The sequence below is a fragment of the Dipteris shenzhenensis genome, chromosome 3, assembly GCF_047967505.1.
Source record: "Dipteris shenzhenensis isolate YYH24624 ecotype China chromosome 3, Dip_SZ_1.0, whole genome shotgun sequence".
NCBI lineage: Eukaryota > Viridiplantae > Streptophyta > Polypodiopsida > Gleicheniales > Dipteridaceae > Dipteris > Dipteris shenzhenensis.
This window is the reverse complement of record NC_141598.1, coordinates 33969312-33987767: the sequence shown is the minus strand read 5'-3', so window position 1 is coordinate 33987767 and position 18456 is coordinate 33969312. Positions and strand designations below refer to the sequence as shown.

General features: G+C 46.3%; 1 protein-coding gene across 1 annotated transcript in view; it reads left to right on the top strand.

Moving 5' to 3' along the window:
* Positions 1–18456, top strand: part of LOC147903692 (uncharacterized) — a 66199-nt gene that overhangs the window by 7123 nt on the left and 40620 nt on the right. Inside the window, exons 2-5 of the mRNA XM_087372641.1 lie at positions 10650–10750; positions 10840–10929; positions 16461–16964; positions 17058–17195. Of these exons, the coding sequence (XP_087228767.1) occupies positions 10650–10750; positions 10840–10929; positions 16461–16964; positions 17058–17195 (833 nt within the window). The remainder of the gene's footprint in view (positions 1–10649; positions 10751–10839; positions 10930–16460; positions 16965–17057; positions 17196–18456) is intronic.

Genomic DNA, 18456 nt, shown 5'->3' with positions numbered 1-18456 from the left:
TTTTTTCTTTTTCCTCTGCAAATTTCTTGTCTGAGAATCTTAGCTCTTCTGGTCCTAGCAATAGCGTGGTAAAAGTCACTAATGCCAGAAAGGGCTGGTGACACAAGCGAAGGAAATCCCACTCCACCCTGCAAATGAGACACCCAAATCTACAAAACATCCTCTATGGTCCCTCCTTCATGTACAAGGCGTTTGGAATCCTGATACTAGTAGAGTGGCGTCTCAAGTGAGTCTCAGAATTCACCATATGCCACTGGAAAATGATATGAAGTGGAAACCCCTGATGCAATGCATAGTGAACCACCTTTGTTAATCATCAACATAGAATCTATCTATCCGTGCATCGATGGGCATCTATAACCTCCTTTTCGACCAAGAGAATAGGAGCAAATGTGGCATAGTGTGAAAGGCATCGTATATCCAAGCATCTCTACCATTGTATTGAAAAAGAAAGGCATCCCAAGCTGCTCCCTCTAGTAATGAATGCCACCTTCTATCTCTGTAGGCAGCTCCACCATGTTGAAGTTGCCTCCAATAATCCATGACTTCTCTGCAATGGGTGCCCAAGAGAGAAGTTCCTACCGGAAGAGGTCATAGTCCCCTCTATTGTTCGGGGCATAAAGATTGAGAACACCAAACCTCTGTACTCCAATCAACAAAATGATCCACTGTGCTCTGGAGGGTATAATGACACCATGTCCGACCATGACGAGAAAAAATGAAATTTGACATTGAAATGATGTTCCCTCCTGGTGGCACCAAGAGACCAAAAAGTATGACCTGAAAGACTTTGGGCAATCTCTGGCATCTAGTTTGTGTTCTTGGATAAAAAGAACATCAATAGATCCTCTAGTAACAACTGGATGAAGCTGATTCCAAATCAACTGCCTGTGGCGCTGATGAGGTACACCACCAAGGCCCTATGTGTTCTAGCCAAGAATCCTCATCGATGGGAGGAAGGAGATTGGAACACCTTACTTGACCTAGTGATGGAAATAACTCCCTTTTGCATACAATGCAGAGAAGGGAAATCCACGAGGGAAAGAACCTCAACACCTGTGGAGGATGACGCCCTATCAAAAAGAATACCAATAACTAAGTCCCCATAAGTAGAGGGTACAAACCCCATCTCTCCAAGATCTGCAGGGGGACAGAAGGAGTTTCTCTAAGCCAAGAACGGTGCTGGAGTGCCTAAAATCCCTGTCTGTAAGGATGAATAGGAGACAGGAACTGCTCCCTTCCCTTGATCAATGAGGAGAGAATGATGAGCTGAAATGGAAGGGGGCTGCTCGGACAAAGGACAAGGGCCTTGAAGAGGATCTGAAGGAGCTGCATCAATGGACTCGTCCACAGCTACGCCTGAGGCATAGTTGGCCGTGACTTGAAAAGGCTCATGGACATCACTAGTTGCAACCAAAACTGGGATATTACTAACCCCGATAGATGAAGTATCTGTGGAAAGAGAAGGTGCCCTCCTGATCTGCGGGTGGAATAGCAGTAGCAACTTTGATTGCAACCCATTGTAGGGCGGCTGGTGCAAGAAGAGAAGTTGGTGGACGTGCACTAGTGCCAAATGTGTAGAAGGTGCCGCAGGGCCTCTCTATCACAAATGAGGAGAGGCCTCATCATAAGCTTTCTTGGGCCTTTTCTTCTTCTTTGGGCAATCTCTAGCAAAATGCCCAAAGGTCCTGCAAATCTGACAATGATCGTGTCTACCAAGTATCTCAACTCTTTGCTAAAAAAGAGAGCCATTTGGTCACTGGAGCATAATGTGGTCATCTATAATGTTAGAACAAAAAACAATGACCTTAACTCCGGGGACCCAATTAGGCGTAATCGCCTTTGCTACGCAAGAAGGCAAACCAGAGAGAGGGGGGGATCTCTGAGACTTGCCCAAAGTATGCTTTGATTGTGGCAAGAAGTTGCTAATAAACTTGAGGCAAAAACCAGGGAATCTGATCAAAAGCAAAGTAACTCGCTTGTCTTCCTCTACAGATCAAAGCCCAAAGCGAATGGGCTGAACAAAATCCTATAGGAACCAAGTGCCAAAGAACTAGCTTGTAGTACTGTGGTAACGGCCTATGGAGAGTTGAAAACCACTTGAAAGAAGCCTCGAATAGCCGAAAGGTGGAGGGCAATGTGTGAAGGTAAAGAAGAGAGCACTCCCTGGCTTGTGACCTGGAAGGGTGGGACCCATGGACACATGCAAAGAGAGTGGTGGAGCTTTCAACCTCCACATCCTTCTTGAGCTGTAGACATTCAAAAAAATGGAAGGCCAACTTAAACATCAAGAAGATCCGTCCGTCATTTTGCTGAGGCTAGAGAGAGGCTAAACGTGGAAACCTAAAGGAGAGCTAAGGATAGGGAAGGGATGAGGTAGAGGAAAAGCTGAGAGGGAGAGGAAGGGGCTGCGGGAGAGGGAGAATCTTAGAGGGAGAAGGATGGGCTGAGGATAGGAAAAAGCTGAGAGGGGAAAGGCAGGGAGACTAGGGGCTGAGATAGAGTGAGGGGCTTAGCTAGTTGCTCTGAGAACTGCATGAGATTAGCCTTATGAGAATATCAACCTGTTGAAGCACAAATCGGATGCTGATGATGGAGCAAGCTCTAGAACAAATGGCAAATTTTGGGAGCTGCAACTTACACCTTCCCCTGATCTGGAAACAGAGCTTGGTTTCTTTCCAGCTCTTTCAGAGTTTTTTATTTACTTCTCCAGAGCATTTATTTTCCTCATGCCCAGCATGATGTATTTTTGCTTCAAGCTTGGCTCACACGGGTTTCTTGCATACTTGATAGAAGTCTTTTTCATGAAAAAAATGAAGTGTGATCCTCACTTTTCTGAAATATTGAAAGCAATTATGAGGAGGGGTCCAACATGTCGAGGAGCTTCATTGAGGAGCCACATAGTAATGGTAACACACCATAGCTTGGTGATAAAGGACTCATGTGGAAAAGATACTTGCTCTACAAAGGGAGAGTATGTGTCCGGGACAATGATGACATTAGATGCAAAATTCTTTTTGAGTATCATGATAGTCCTAGTGCAAGACAATTGGGAATTCAGAAGATGCATGCACTTCTGAAAGACAATCCTTTTGTCTTGGAATAGATAAGGACGTCCAAGATTATATTAAAATGCCACAAATGCAAGGTCTATAAACCTAAACGTTGTAAGGTAGGCAATCCACTACATCCTTGGAGATCCCATCTGGCAAATGGGAAAGTATCTTTTATTGTTGGATTACCTAGGATATAGAGTGGGCATGACTCTATGTGGATCGGTTGACCAAGATGGCTCGATCATTCCAAACAATGATAAGGTTAAAACTCCTGAATTAGCAAAGTATATGTGAAGCATATTTATAGATTGTAATATGTATGGGCTACCAGCTGGTATTTTTAATGATCGGGAAGCAAATTTAACCTTTTTTTTTGGAAGGCTGTTTTATGAGGTTGAAAACTACTTTGAATATGAGTATTGCGGACTGTCCCCACAGAGCGGTGGTCAAATTGAAAGTGTCAGTGGGAACAAAATATGTGCCCATAATAGAATTTTCATATAATAGTGCCAAAAATTCAACCACATGTTTTAGTCCATTCATGATGATGCATGGATTTAACCTAGAGCCTCGCTTGTATGGTAAGAAATTCTTAGCTGAAGATAGCGTTCGAAAGGATCAAGATAGAGCAAGAAGTTATGGAAACCCACACCGTAGGGAGCTCTGCCAAGGGAAACCTGCGTGGCCTAGGCACCAGGGTGCTGCCAAGGAAACAGGTCGCGGCCAAGGGGCAGGGCACTGCCAGGGGTGGCTGATGGTGACGGACGAGGCGGGGGGCAGCAGCAGGCGGAGCTCCTCCAAGATCGTCCTTGTATCTGCTCAGGTCACCTCCCTTGCCTGCTCGTGCCGCGCCTCCCTTCAGCCCGTTTGGCTGCTGCAGGTGCGCCTGGTGGTCGAGCCCCCCCCTTTAGCCTTTTCGCATTGCGCCCCCCCTTCAGCCCGACTGGCTGTTGCAGGTCACGACCTGCTGGTCGAGCTCCCCTTGCCCCTGCAGGTCGCCCCTTTAGGCTACCTTCTAGGCCGCCCTTTAGGCCGCCAGTAGCTGTCGTCTGCCCCCTCCCTTGCGCTTCAGGTTGGGCTTCAGGGCCCTCTTCCGGGACTGTTCTGCATGTGTTCCGGGGAGTTGTGTTCCTGGGCTACTTCTAGGCAATTGCGGAGCTTTCTGCTTCTGTTTTGAGCGGTCTGCTGTCATTCCACGCAGGCTGAAGTTGGGAGCATTCTCTAACCAGGGGGTTTTTTGGGGTTTCTAGTGGTTGGTTGCGAGTTCTTGGTGGTTTTTTCAGCAGAGGCAGCTCCTCCCCTCAGGACAGCGCAAGCTGAGACAATGGAGGACACTAAAACTGGTACAGGTGTTACGAGAGTCACACTCACTTCAGAGTTCCCCCGTCCTCGACCTTTGCCTACTTTGATTTCGTACTCCACGGGAGATGGGGTCCAGATGCAGCAGAGGGTTTTGTACGAGGGGCTTCCTAATCAGTGTCTTTTCTGTTGGAAGAGAGGTCACTTTATTAGGGATTGCCCCAGTCGTCGGCCAAGATCAGAGACTCCAGATCCTTCTCATCCTACGAAAGACCCAGAGCCTTCAGTTCAGCCTCCAGGGGTCTCTGAGCCTGCTTCGACTCATTCAGCAAAACGAGAGGAGTCTCCTCTAGGGGAGCCTCCAGTGGAATCAGAGGACCCGGTGGTGCCTCAGAGACTGACTTTGGATTGCACCGTCAGAGAGAGAGTTTTGTGCCGTTGCCACTGGCACACCCTCACTTCCATCCGATGTCTAGGTTGTCCATCATTTCTTGGAATGTGAGAGGACTGAACGGCCGCAGATTTACCTCAGATGCAGATGGTCGTAGATTGGGAGTTCCTAGATTGCAGTTGCTTAGGGACTCCCTTCGGTTTATTTCCTCAGGTTCCCCTCCAGACATCGTGCTTATCCAGGAGCATAAGCTCTCCCAGGACAGGATTGACAGATGCAGATCCTTACTCAGAGGACAGAGCCAGACTTATTGGAGCTCAGCGGATGGCAGGAGGGGAGGAGTTTGCATTTCAGTTTCAGCTAGGTGGGCCTCAGAGATCACCCAAGAGGGTACACTAGTGGAGAGCAGAGCATGCTATGTTATTCTTCATATTGAGAACACAGCAGTTGGTGTTCTCAATGTGTATGCTCCCACGGATCCAGCTCACAGACGTGCTTTTTGGAGACAGCTTAGAGAGTCCCTTCCTCAGGCAGACACCTGGATTGTTGGAGGTGATTTCAACATGGTTGAATTCGCTGAAGACAAGTCGGGTCAGACAGAGGGTGGCCTTTCCGATAGGAAGAGAGTGGAATGGGATAGTTTTGTTTTGCATGCTGGACTTCATGATGCTGCTCGATTGGATGACTTTCGTCAGTTGGCAGACAGCCTTCAGTTCTCTTGGTCTGGGGTTTTCCATGGCTCTCTTTCTTTGGTCAGACTTGACAGGTTTTATATTGGCCATTGGGGTCAGCAGGCCAGAGGAGGACAGATTGGGATCCACCCGGGTTATGTTTTATCTGACCATGCTCCAATCCTATTAAAGATTCTTCCTACCTCTCGATTGGAGAGCACAGGCTCTGTCAGAGTTCCGGACTTTGTTTTTCAGGATACAGAGTTCGTGGAATGGTTGAGAGAGACTTGGTTGTCAGTGGACACTCCTTTGGATCAGGGCTAGTTGTTGTGGGTAGAGGGGGCTTTGGCTAGAGTCAGTAGGGCCTGCCAGTTGAGGGCAAAAGAGGAGAAGGAAAAGCTCAGAATCAGAGATCGGAATGCAAGAGCGGAGGTATCCAGACTTCAGAGAATGATTCAGAGTTTTCCTCATTCTCTTTTCATCAGAGGGCAGCTTTCGGAGGCTCAGGAGAGACTAGAGGAGATTCAGGGCAGGAGGGCCCAGTTCAGGTTTTACTCTCAGCAGACTTTCTGGATTCAGAAAGGGGATAGATGTTCTAGAGAGTTCTTCAAGGCAGTGGGTCAGAAATACTCTTCGGACAGTCTTCGTAGACTTGTGGATGAGGCCGGGTCTCTTCAGATGTACCCTCACCGTCTTGTTGAGATCACTTCTGATTTCTATTCCACTCTTTACACCGCTGATCCAGTCACCGAGGAGATGATCAGAGCCAGAGAGGAGATTTGGAGCCATGTCCCCCTGATGGTCTCAGATAGGATGAGTCATGTTTTTGATAGCCCACTATCACTCCTAGAGATCACGGATGCGTTACATGAGCTGCCAAGAGACAGATGCCCTGGGGAGGACAGTTTGTCGCCACTTCTTTTTAGAGCTCTTTGGGATACGATTGGGCCTCATCTACTCTCTGCCTTTTCAGAGGCTCTTGATACAGGATCTTTGGGCGAGACATTATGCACAGGTATGATTTGTCTCATCCCGAAAGGGGGAGACAAGACAGTCCTACGTAATTGGAGACCCATTACACTTCTAGGGACAGCCTACAAGATCCTAGCGAAGACCTTGGCTCTTCGCCTAAAGCCTATGCTGCCAGATATCATCAGAGGGGAAGAGCGCTGGTACTCAGGTTCTACTAGCGACTATGTGGTACGTTGCGTCATGTTGGTGCTTTCATGCTGACTCGATCCGTCAGGTGAGGAGATTGCTCCAGAACTTCATGTGGAGTGGTGGTGATGGTTCTGAGGACACTAGGGCCAGGGTTTCATGGGATACTATCACTTTACCCGCCTCGCAGGGAGGACTTGGAGTTCTTGATCCTGAGATGCAGAGCAGAGCCCTTTTAGTCAAACTTCTTGTTAGAGGTTTGACTCCAGGAGATCAGCCGTGGAAGCAGTTCCTACTGCATGGGATTCACCAGTGCACCCCCAGAGCAGAAGGCCAGTGGGCAGGAAGAGTCAGTTGGATCTTCCTGACGGACCAGCATTCTCAGCCTTTCTCACCACTTGTGAAAAGGCTTATTCAGATATGGGATCATTTTCGTCAACACCTCATCAAAGCAATTCCCTCCTCCAAAGAGGAAATTGCCCAACAGCCACTTTATCATAACCCCCTGGTTCGGTATCAGGGATCTTGCCCTGGTACAGAACTTAGGACTCCCTTGGCCAGATGGCATGCTCAGGGGGTTGTGACAGTTGGAGATTGGTTCAGGGGAGGTGTGGAGATGTCAAAGGAGGAGATCAGAGATAGACACGGGCCACTTGGACAGATTGCTGCCACCAGATTACTGATCATGAGAGCTATTCCTCAGGGGTGGAGGGACATGCTTACAGATCCAGCCTATGTTCATCCCATCTTTACTTGGTCAGGTTGTTTTAGTGAGGCTGGGCTATGCATTGGAGTTCTTTTAGGACCGGCACCGTTTACTTATTTTGAGACGGACTCCTCTCACATATTGTATCCCACTCAGCCCCTGGATCGACAGGAGCTCCTTTGGCAGAGAGTCAGGGTCATTGGTTGCCTGGGTAAGGAATGGGCTACAGCTCCGTCCAGGTTGACCATTGCAGAGGATCCTAGATGGAGACTTTGGATCTTTCAGGGTCGACCTCTTGCGGAGCTCGACTGGGACCCAGGTGAGTGGGCGTGGCCTGCTCCGGTGGCAGGTGCTCGTCCTCTTTCTTTTTTCCAGTACTCTACGAGGGCAGGTTACAGGCTTCAGCAGAGAGACTCTCATCACCTACCATCTGCCTCACAGCATTGGCACGCACAGGGACTTACTGCAGAGCTCTTGCTGAGCTACTGGACTCACTTTTGGGGCATCGATAGAGCCAGGAAAGTCTCCTACTTTCTTTGGCTCACTATTCATAGGGGTATACCTGTGGGTACTTGGCTTCAGCAGATGGGTAGACCCTCCTTGTGTATGCGTTGTCAGCTTGCAGAGGAATCTAGTAAGCATTGTTTATGGAGCTGCCCCAACTCTAGAGTGGTTTGGACAGGTATCTTCAGGTTGTTCTCATATGTTACATCTGAGTCCTTTCTGATGACATGGGGTGCTGCCCTTTGGGGGAGAGGCTCTGGAGCCTTTGCCCTCTATGAGTCAGAGCCAGGAGACCATGGTTTCTTCATGCAGTGTCGCCAGAGACGGGGTCCCACAGATGTTAGCATCATGGAGCCGCAGGACTTACTTTTGGTACCAGTACCAGCTCAGGATTCCAGGCCTACTTCACCTGCAGGGTCAGCCTGGGAGGTGATTTCTAGCATTACCCTATGGCAGATATGGTGTTCGAGATGTTCTTTTGTCCTTGGGGGCCATTTATGCACGGAGGCTGACACTCTTGCTTCCATTTGGGCGGAGATTATCTTCACTCTCAGGAGTCAGTGGGAGCGGTGTACAGGCACCTCTTTGGCAGCTCGTGGGAAACTTTTATCCTTCATGAGGACATGGGACTGCTCATTATTTTTTCATTTGACCCCTTTTGGGATGTCGTGGCATTTTAGACCACCACCATGGCTTTTTTGCCACATTGTTGAGGCTAGGGATAGAGTACTTTCTCTCCCACCTGTTGTATGATTCGTTTTGAATGGAATATATCACTTTCTCTTTTAAACCCACACCGTAGAAATTTGGAGTTTGAATATCTTAGGTTGTCAAACTTTTCAAAAACCATCAAGATAGATGATGTTGGTAATTGTGGACTATTTCTAATACTTAAGAGAATTGGAGAAATTGCTTATAAATTAGCCCTACCAAAAGGATTTAGATAGACAAGAATAAAGGATAAGACATACAGTATATCAGGAATGTTTAGTTAACTGGAAGGTTAGGTTAGAAGAGAGTTCGACATGGAAAAGGATAAGTAATCTCTTGAGTTTTTTGCTTTCAAGAACATAAGCATTTTTTAAAAGCAAGGGAATGTTATGTCAACTATAATAACGGGACCATGGTATAAGGGGGAAACCAAGAGAGCTTGATAGTGCTTGCAAAAATAAGGGATAAGACCTAAGAATATTTCTCTGTCTAGGCATATATAATGGAAGGGTGCATAGGTAGGCCCATGAGAGGGGTGATGCGATAAGGTCCTTTGTAGGATACATAGCACCATGGGAGTAATCTACATGTAAGTATGGGGATTGGAGGGAGGGTTTAGAGGAAGCTCCAACTAAGAAGAACAAAAAGAGAAGAGAGTTTATGTAGGGAGCTTTCAATAGGTCCACAGGGTGGCTTGGGGGAAGAGAAGAGCAAAAATGCCCTCATGGTTTGTTACAAAGAGAGAGAGAGAAAAAAAGTGTATTAGAGTTTTTGGAAGATTGAAGGGTCGATAAGACTAAAAAAACCAGATACAATGAGAAAACCTGAAGGGGTAAGGCCACGAAGCGGGCATCCACACCCAAGACTAATACTAAATCTAAAACCCATGCAAAGTAGATATACAATGTGATGTAACCATGGGAGGGAGGACACGGCGTATCGTATCATATCATATCACATCAATGAGTAGGGAAATGCCCTGGAATGCTCACTACTAGGGGAAGGAAGCATAAGGCAAAAAAAACTGGCTGTCCATCTATGTGGTGGGTCCTCTCTATGTTGTTTGAGGGACTGGGTCCACTAGCTAGCTAAGAATGGAGGAGGGTCTCGGAGGACGTTGACTATGGCAAAGGCTGGCATCGTTGAGAGATAAAACCCATGATTGAAGGCTTCTAGCAATCGACTTGGGTAGTCCTTTATGGCTGCCTCACAGTGCCATTATTACCTCCTGGTTGACTGTCTCCTTGAGCCGGTAAACATACAGGAAAGATCTCATGTGTGGATCAACGCACTAGCCGGTTTGTTGTGTCACCCTCTTCGGGTCTTGGCTACGTCACCTCCTTAGGAATTGCTGGTCGATGCCTTGATTGAAAAAAATCAGTAATCACCCTCTATCTGGACTCCAACTGGGCCTCATGATCTCATCTCTGTAGCTTGAGAGGGAGAGGTGGAGAGGAGGAGAGAAGAGGGGAGAGAATTGGACGGCCGGGGAAGTGAAAAAATAGAGGGGGAGGAGAAGGGCTGGAAGGAGAGCAGAGGAGGGCGACCAAAGGGGGCAGAGAGGGTGGGCTGGGAAGGTGGGAGGAGGGGCTGGGAAAGAGGGCGACCAGAGGAGAGGAGAGGGAGGGTAGGGGGGCTTGGAAGGTGGGTAGAGAGGTTGGGGAGGAGGGTGATCACAGGTGAGAGGAGAAGGGCAGAGAAGGGGTGGGCAGCAGGTTGCGCTGCACACTGTCCAAACTTCATATAATAGGTTTTGACATCATAGTGTGCTTCTGAAGCTGCACCTTAGATGCTTACTTATTTGTCAAATTCAAGTTCTCATATATATCTTAACATACCTTCTTAAAGAATTTAGACGTGTTCTATGGTTGCACCAATAAAAATTGAAGATTCACTTTCCAATTTGTATCAAAGATTACCAAAAAGGAAAAGCAATGAACAGCAAGCTGGTAGTTGTCTTGCCAAATGATCACCTATTCTAATTGCCTCCTTAGGGGAAGAAACGTTCTTTTGGCTCCTTGACTTCTCAAGTGATTAGATTTTTTTCATACTCTTCAACAAGAACATTGCAATATTTGTTGTTAAGCAATATTGTAGTCATCCCTTACAAAGATCAATTAGATGTAGCTTATCCAAGACTTACTTTTGTACAGTGCGCTCATTTGGAACAGAAGGTAGAGGAAACAACATTTTACAAATTCCAGCTGGTGATAAAGTTTACGAATACATTATCTTTCGTGACTCGGATATCAAAGTAAGTGCACCTTCACATGCCACTCTCACGGGCATGTAAGCTTCCAAATGACTTCAGCTGCATGAGACTAATATGTGGCTATTTTGTAGGATTTGATCGTTAAATCGATTCCTCTAGGGGGTACTGGCCTTGCAAAAGTATTCTTCAATGTGATCGGCAATCCAATTAATACTAGCAAAGTAAGAAGATATTAGCATATTATTTCTATGGCTGAACGTTGTTTATAGGGTGACGAAGATTTATGATCTCAGTGTTGATTTATTATTAACCTTAAGTAGTTTTTGTTGTGTTTTAGATGATAATATGCTTACTTCAGTTATCAAGTAAATCTCTCTGATGTTAAAATCAGCGGTGAAGTTTTTGTTGAAAAATCCCATTTTACCATATTAGTTGACTTGGTGACACTTTTTGCATGTCTGTGTTGTTCAAGTTGCTTTGTCACATACCTTGGATAATTTATTAGGTCATTTTCATTTGAGATTTTTGAACAAGCTCAAACCGTGAAATTCACATGCTTCAGATTAATGGAGGGAGTGGAGTGGCTCCTTGTTCTTTTCGGAGTCCGCTGCAAGGTAGAGGTGGCACTTTCAGCCTCAACCTTGGATTTTTAAAAGATTTCTTATAGGAGCTTGATTTTACCCTTCTAGGGTGGTTGTTTTCTCATGTCTTACATGATGTACTCCTCCATTGAGCTTTGCTCTTGGAGTTTCTTTCTTACTTAATAGAAGTCCTTTTTCTGGGGGGGAAAAACAGGTCTGTATCTTTCTAGCAGACATGGCACAAAAGATTTTCTAGCTGCAGCTCCTCCCGGTCGTGCCCCCCCCCTTGCTCTACCTCTCCCCATCCCTCTTGCTGGCCTTGTTCTCTTCCCTCGCTCCTCCTACTTCTGCCTTGCTCTCTCTCTCTCTCTCTCTCTCTCTCCCCCCCCCCCCCCCCTCTGCAGCCTGCACCTTCCTCCGCTGCTCCTTCACCTTGCCTTCCCTGCTCCTCGCAGTTGCTCCTTCCACTCCATCTCTCTCCCTCACCTCACTGTCCCTCCTCCCTGCTTTGCTAGCTCCCTCCACTCTGTCTCGCCTTGCTGCCCTTCTGTTTTCTCGAAGAGTAATGTGACCCTGTCTGTCCTCCCCTACAAGGCCAAAACCCAACATGAAAGGTGTAATGAAAGATCCTCCTGGAACCAAGCAATAAGGGGCTACCCTCGAGCATTGTGCTCGAGGCCCCAAGAGAATCAAAAGCCACCTGAAAACCAATAATCGAATATTGGAAATCTCGAGGGTGAGGTTTGAAGGAAGACAACAAGCATCCGTTCCTAGCATGTGACTTGGATGGGGGGGACCCGTGGATGCATGCAAAGAGGATGGTGGAGCTCTCGAACTCCACATCCTTTTGGAGCTGTATCAACTCATCTTTTGAGAAAGTACAAGTTCTCAATGGCCAGCATAAGTGGTCGATGATTGGCTTTCGGATGTGGAAGGCCAACTCAAACAATTGGAAGATCCATCCGTTGCTAGACAAAGAAAGAAGTAGGGAGCTGCTAGGGGGGGGAGGAAGGAGAGGTTGAAGGGCGAGGCTAAGAGGGATTAGAGAGGGGTTGAGAGGAGGGCTGAAAGGAAAAGAGAGCGGAGGGGAGGGGTTGAGAGGGAGTGAGAAGGGAGGGGAAGGGCTGAGAGGCAGGTTAGGTAGCTCCCTGGTTCATGCTCTTCAGGTGGACTCGGCAATCAGGTCTAATGGGTTCCCAGAGTTAGAGTCATCGTCTCTAACTCTAACATTTCAAATGACCACATTATGCTTTAGCGTTCAGATAACTCACTTTTTTGGCAAAGAATTGAGATCGTAGGCATATAGGATCAATGCCATATTTGCAGAACCTTTGGGTATTTTGCTAGAGACTACCCAAAGAAGAAGAAAAGGCCCAAGAAGTCTTCTCGTGTGGTCCCTCTTCGTAGCTCTCCTTCGGCACCTCTTGCACTTCTAGCACCGGTTGCATATCCTGTACCTGCTGCTCGCCATTGGGTTCTAGTTAGAATTGGTGCTCCTCCACCACCTATAGATGGAGGCCCCTTCTCTCATCCATGGTGGCGAGTGATGATGCTACTTTAGATCCTTCTCCAGATGCTAGCCTCCCTCTTGAGCATCCCCCTTCCACTTTAGTTTTCTACACACCTATCATTGATCAAGGGAAGGATGTGGCTCCTGCATCTTCTGCTCTCTTACAAGCTTGTACATACATACATACATACATACATACATACATATACATATATGTATGCATGTATGTATAAATGTATCTATAGATACATGTGTGTGTGTGTGTGTGTGTGTTTGTTTTGGCACCCCACGCAGTGGTATTTTCTTTTGGGCTGCATTGAAGGAAAAATCAAAGGGTGCCCTATGGTTTCTCAGACGTTTCTGGATTGGAAGCATATTCTTTCACATTTGCACTGGAATGGACGAGATTTTCTACAGGGTAACTCTTTGCGAGCTGAGAGCATCCACTGGTCACGGGTTCTTTCTCCTCCCTTGGCCTTGCAGGAGCCCTGGCGCTCTTATTTTCTTAATGCAAAAGGGATTTCTAATGTGGCTAATGTCTGGTAGGATATCATCTACACCCTCCGCTCCACCTGGGAGCGTGGACCCCAGGCTCTAGGGCGACTGTCACGAGACATGCTCGATTCTGCAAGGTTTGGATTTCACTCCGCGAGGGATTCACTGGTTGTATAGTCCCCCCACCTGGCTGTTAGCCCCAATACCAGAGATCCCCTAGGCAGTGAGCTAGGTTTCTCTGGAACAAGCTGGTTTTTCTTTCAGCCTTTTCTCGGTTTTTTCCAGTCTCAGCACCTTTGGGGCTGCTGTTTTGTATGCGGTTTTTCAAGCATTAATAGAAGGTTCCTTTCTTTGAAAAAAAAAGAAAAAAAGATCAGGTCAACTTTGCACTAATGAGCATAATGATGCAAGCTCTATGAGAGCCTACATGTTTAAAAAATGCTATGAGCAATTCATTATGGATGGATGCAATGGAATCATAAATGTGATCTATTTGGAAGAATGACACTTGGGATCTTATAAAGCTTAAAATGGGAAGCTCTATGTTTGGCACCAAATGGGTGTACAAGGTCAAATACCATGCCTGTAGCGAAGTGGAAAAGTATAAAGAAAGACTTGTAGCGCAAGGCTATATGAGCAAACAGTTGCTGCCGTTGCTAAAATGATCACAATGTATTGCATTGTTTCTCTTCCTACAATTCATAGATGGTCAGTGTACCCGATGGATGGAAAGACTGTTTTTTTTTTTTTTTCTAGGAAAATTACTTCATTAAGTATGAATGAAAACCGCAAGAGCAAGCTCAAATGCGGGAGTACATCATGCAATGCATGAGGAAAAAACAGCTCAAAATGAGCTAATAAAAAACCAAGGCGGAGGCTGAAAATGCCATCTCAACCCTGAGGGAGACTCAGAGAAGAAAGGAGATCCTCTCCAAGCTCTGAAAAAAGTAACTTTCCTGGCAGTGACTGCTCTGGAGGATCCCTGCATGCTTGCCCATATGGCCATCAGAGTGTGTACTGTGTCAGTCCAAATACTGGCCATAGCCTAGGAAGGGTGAACTTGAATACCCTCCATCGCCTCTGTACACCTGGCTCTTCAAATATGCCAAGCTGCAATGCTAGCCAAAATCTCCCAAGACGTGTCTACAAAGGCATGAGCAGCTCTCAAAGGAGTGAAGGAAACATCCCGGAGGGAACAAGACTGCTTTCTTTAATGAAGACCTTAAAAAGGAGGTGTATGTGAAGCAACCACCTGGTTTTGTTATTGGTGGACAAGATGGCAAAGCATGCAAGCTCAAGAATGTCTTGTATGGTCTAAAGCAAGCCGCACGGGCTTGGTATCAGATGATACACACTTTTTTACTATCCAGGCAGTTTTGCAATATTCCCACTGAGCCAAATTTATATGTTCCACAAGAACAGTGCGTTTTTATCATCCTCATTTTGTAAGTGGATGATGCTATATTCACAGGCAATGGTGAGCAAAAAAAATCAGTGGTGAAACAAATGCTTTTCTCTCAGTTTGAGATGACTGATCTTGGTCTGCTACATTACTGTTTAGGATTGGAATTTTGGCAAAATCAAGAAGGAATCTCCATTTCTCAATCTAAGTATGCCTCGAGTACATTACAGAAATTCAAAATGGAGGACTGGTACTCCACTCCTATGGAGAAGGGGCTCGAACTTGCAAAATTGATGATGCAAAAAAATTTGATGGCACTCTTTACAGGCAGTTGGTGGGAAGTCTCATTTATCTATGCTCTACTAGGCATGACATGGCATGTGCCACTAGGTTGCTTTCTCAATTCATGAAGTGTCCCAATGTAACATCTTAACATGAAAAAATATATACAGCACAATATACAGACTTTGATTGGGCAAGTGACAATGACGACCGCCGGCCCTCCCGCTCTCCTCCTCCTCCTCTCCCCTGTAGCCTTTTTCCTAGAAGTTGTTCCTCCCTTTTTCCTTTTCCAATCGCTCCTGATGTGACAATGGTTGTGTTTTTACCACTCCCCATAACACATTGGAGGTTCTTGGTGGCTTCATGCTTGCTCCCTTTCCGGTTATTTGGTGGTGCCCTCGTCAATGGCAGCATCTTCTCCTTCTTTCTGGGTTTTTCTGATTTGAGTACCCCTTGTTGCTCCTGCAGGTCTAATGTGGGAGGACGGCAGGTTGCTGTTTCCAAAAGGCTGGTTCCCCTTTGCTGCGTTCGGGGCAATCCGTCACACTCTTCTATCTGATAGAGGGTTTTGTATGTGGGAAAAAGTTTGTGGATTGAGAGCGGGGTTTTGTGAGGGGTTTTTGGGATGGAGATTACTCACGCACCCCTATTGTTGTAGTGAGGGTTTTTTGGGATCATCTCCCACCTTTCAAGCTAATTTTTTGAGAGGTCTTGGATTGACGTTTTTCTCTCCACCTAGCAGTACGAGCGGCTAGGGTACTAGGAAGCTCATGTTTTGAAGTTTTAAAAAGGCTTCATTCATGAAACAAAAGGAATCCCCACTGTTAATGCAGCCAAGAAAGTTCTTAGTGCATGTACTTTCATTTTTTACCAAAGACAACTGAGTTCTTTGCTCTCCTACATACTTGTGGCACTCACCTCTCGCTACTGCACCTACAAAACATAATCTAAGCTCCTTTTTCTCGAGAAAGAAAGATAATAAAAAATTAAACAAAGAGGAATATGTTACCAATATTTTTTCGAATCAGGCACATATTCAAAAATATCTGAGATCCATAAATAATTGCACGTACTTGAAGGTACCTGAGATCTGGAAATTCACATATTTGCAAGGCTCAATAAAGTGTTTTCAATGACATTGATGTATATGGCAAGCATAATTGTTTCTCACATTTTAAACATTTGTTTACTGTTTTTACATCCGAAAAAGAAGCTTACTTGAAGGTCTGATGCCAGTAAAGAAGATATTTTCAATTCACACAGATATAAAATACCTCTGACCTCCCTGCTGACTTCTTCTACTTTTCACAGCTGAAGTGAGAAGAGTCGGGACCTAACAAAAATGGGTTGTGACTCGTAGAGCTAGGAGGGGAAAGTGATAGTACTGATAGTACTGTGTGATTGACGTTAATTGTGCCATTTAACTTATTAAGGAGTTGACTACTAAGTATGCTGTTGTTTTTGGGGGTGGCTTTGTAACAGTCTGCTTCCGGCTCAAGTAACGATAGTGTACATGATCCAGATGGCCCTATTATTGATGCAATGTTTCCTTCCAATCTTTCACAAGGTGGCACAAGCTGGTCGTGGGATCGTCCTTTGCCATTTTCAAGAATGATTGGATATCCATTGCCAACTACAACGTTTTCTCCAGATATACAACTGGACAAGCACACTGTCTTGCCCGCACCTTCGCAAATACTTTTTAGTCCTTTACTCACTCATTCTCAAGCACAGTGCTTGAAGTCTAAGCAAATTTCAGCAATAAATACAAGTAGATTTTCCGATTCTCCACAGGCGTGCTCCATCCAACAGCAGCTTCCTATTTCAGTCTGTGCTCCTGGGAAACAATTAACAGAAGAACTGAAGCAAAATACTTTGGCTACAGAAAATATTTTACAACCTAAAGTCTCAGATGCACTTCCGCCATCAATGCAACCTCTTCTGCCTCTCCCTGTCTCTGAGACTCAATACAGGAGATTCATCAAGGTGAAACACAACTGCCTAGTCCTTGCATGATGTTTCTGTGCCTTCTTTGCATAAAATTCATCCTAATTGGACACTCGATCTGTGACTGAATAGGAAAATACATCTTTTGGGAAATCAAAGTATATGAGAAACGGAAGAACTGAAGGAAGAGAAAGAGACAGCACAAGAGGAAGAGCCAGAGGAAGTAGAAGTAGAAGCAGAACAGGCAGTGGTAACAAAATGCTCACTGAGGTCGTTCCCAGTTCTTGCTTTGATTTGTTCTCAATTACCACAGTAATTGCATTTAATAATCTCTCGTTTTATTTTTTAAAAGTTGCGTGAATCCTCTAGAGACAAGCAATTTCATATATATAACAAAATTTAGAGTTACAAGATAATAGGAAGACCTTGAATGAAAGGCCACAAAGTGTACGATTGTTGTACGTGTTGGTTGAGTTAAATGGAATGTTACCTGATATGATCCAAAATCTTTGTTTTAGCAGGATGAAAAATTGTAGCTTCAAGTAGATTCCTAGTTTCTGAATTTTACGAGACTGTCACTAACCTAGCGGTAAGGTGCATTGTTTAGGTATTATCAGAACTTGTGAACAGCTCCTCTTATCCCCAAAATGTACTTCCCTTGCTGTTTTTTCACACTTCCATGTGCACACTCACTCTTTGTACTCGCATGTGTGTTTGTATGTATGTAATAGACATGTATGAACACACACTTGTTTTTTTGGTGAGAAAATTTGTTGCTTTATATTACAGAATCACTATCCCAAAATAGGATGTGGAAAAATACATCACGAGAAGATCCTAGTATAAGATAGAGCAGATGCAAACAAGACTCTCTGACGAGAGCTGCTGCTCCTCCCCGCCTTCGGTGCTGCCCTCTGCCTCCCTTCCCCGCTGCCCTCTGCCTCACTTCCCCGCCCCTCTCTCCTCAGCCCCCTCCCTACCTTCCCTTCCCCGCCCCCTTTCCCCACCCCTATCCCTGCACCTTCCCCCCCCCCCCCCCCCCTTGCCCCTACCCCCGCCTCTCCACAGCCCCCTCTCTCAGCCCCTACCCCCGCCTCTACTTCCGCCCTACCCCTGCCCCTTCCCCGCCCCTATCCCCACCTCTACTCTCAGCCCCTACCCCCGCTCCTAGCCCCCCTCTACTCCGCCCTCTACAGCCCCCTCTCTCACCCCCGCCTACCCTCTCCTCTACGCTTTGCCCCTTCCTTACGCTCAGCCTCTCCCTACGCCCCCTACGCTCCCTACGCTCAGCCTACCTAGCCACCCCCTCCCTACGCTCAGCTACACTCATACCCCGCTCAGCCTACGCTCTACGCACCCCGCTCAGCCTACCCCTTCGCTCAGCCTACCCCTACGCCCCCTACGCTCATCCTACACCTACTCCTACGCCCCCTATGCCTACGCCCTACACTCATCCTACGCCTACTCCTATGCCTACGCCCTACGCCCCCTACCCCCCTCCCTACGCTTAGCCTACCTAGCCACCCCCCTC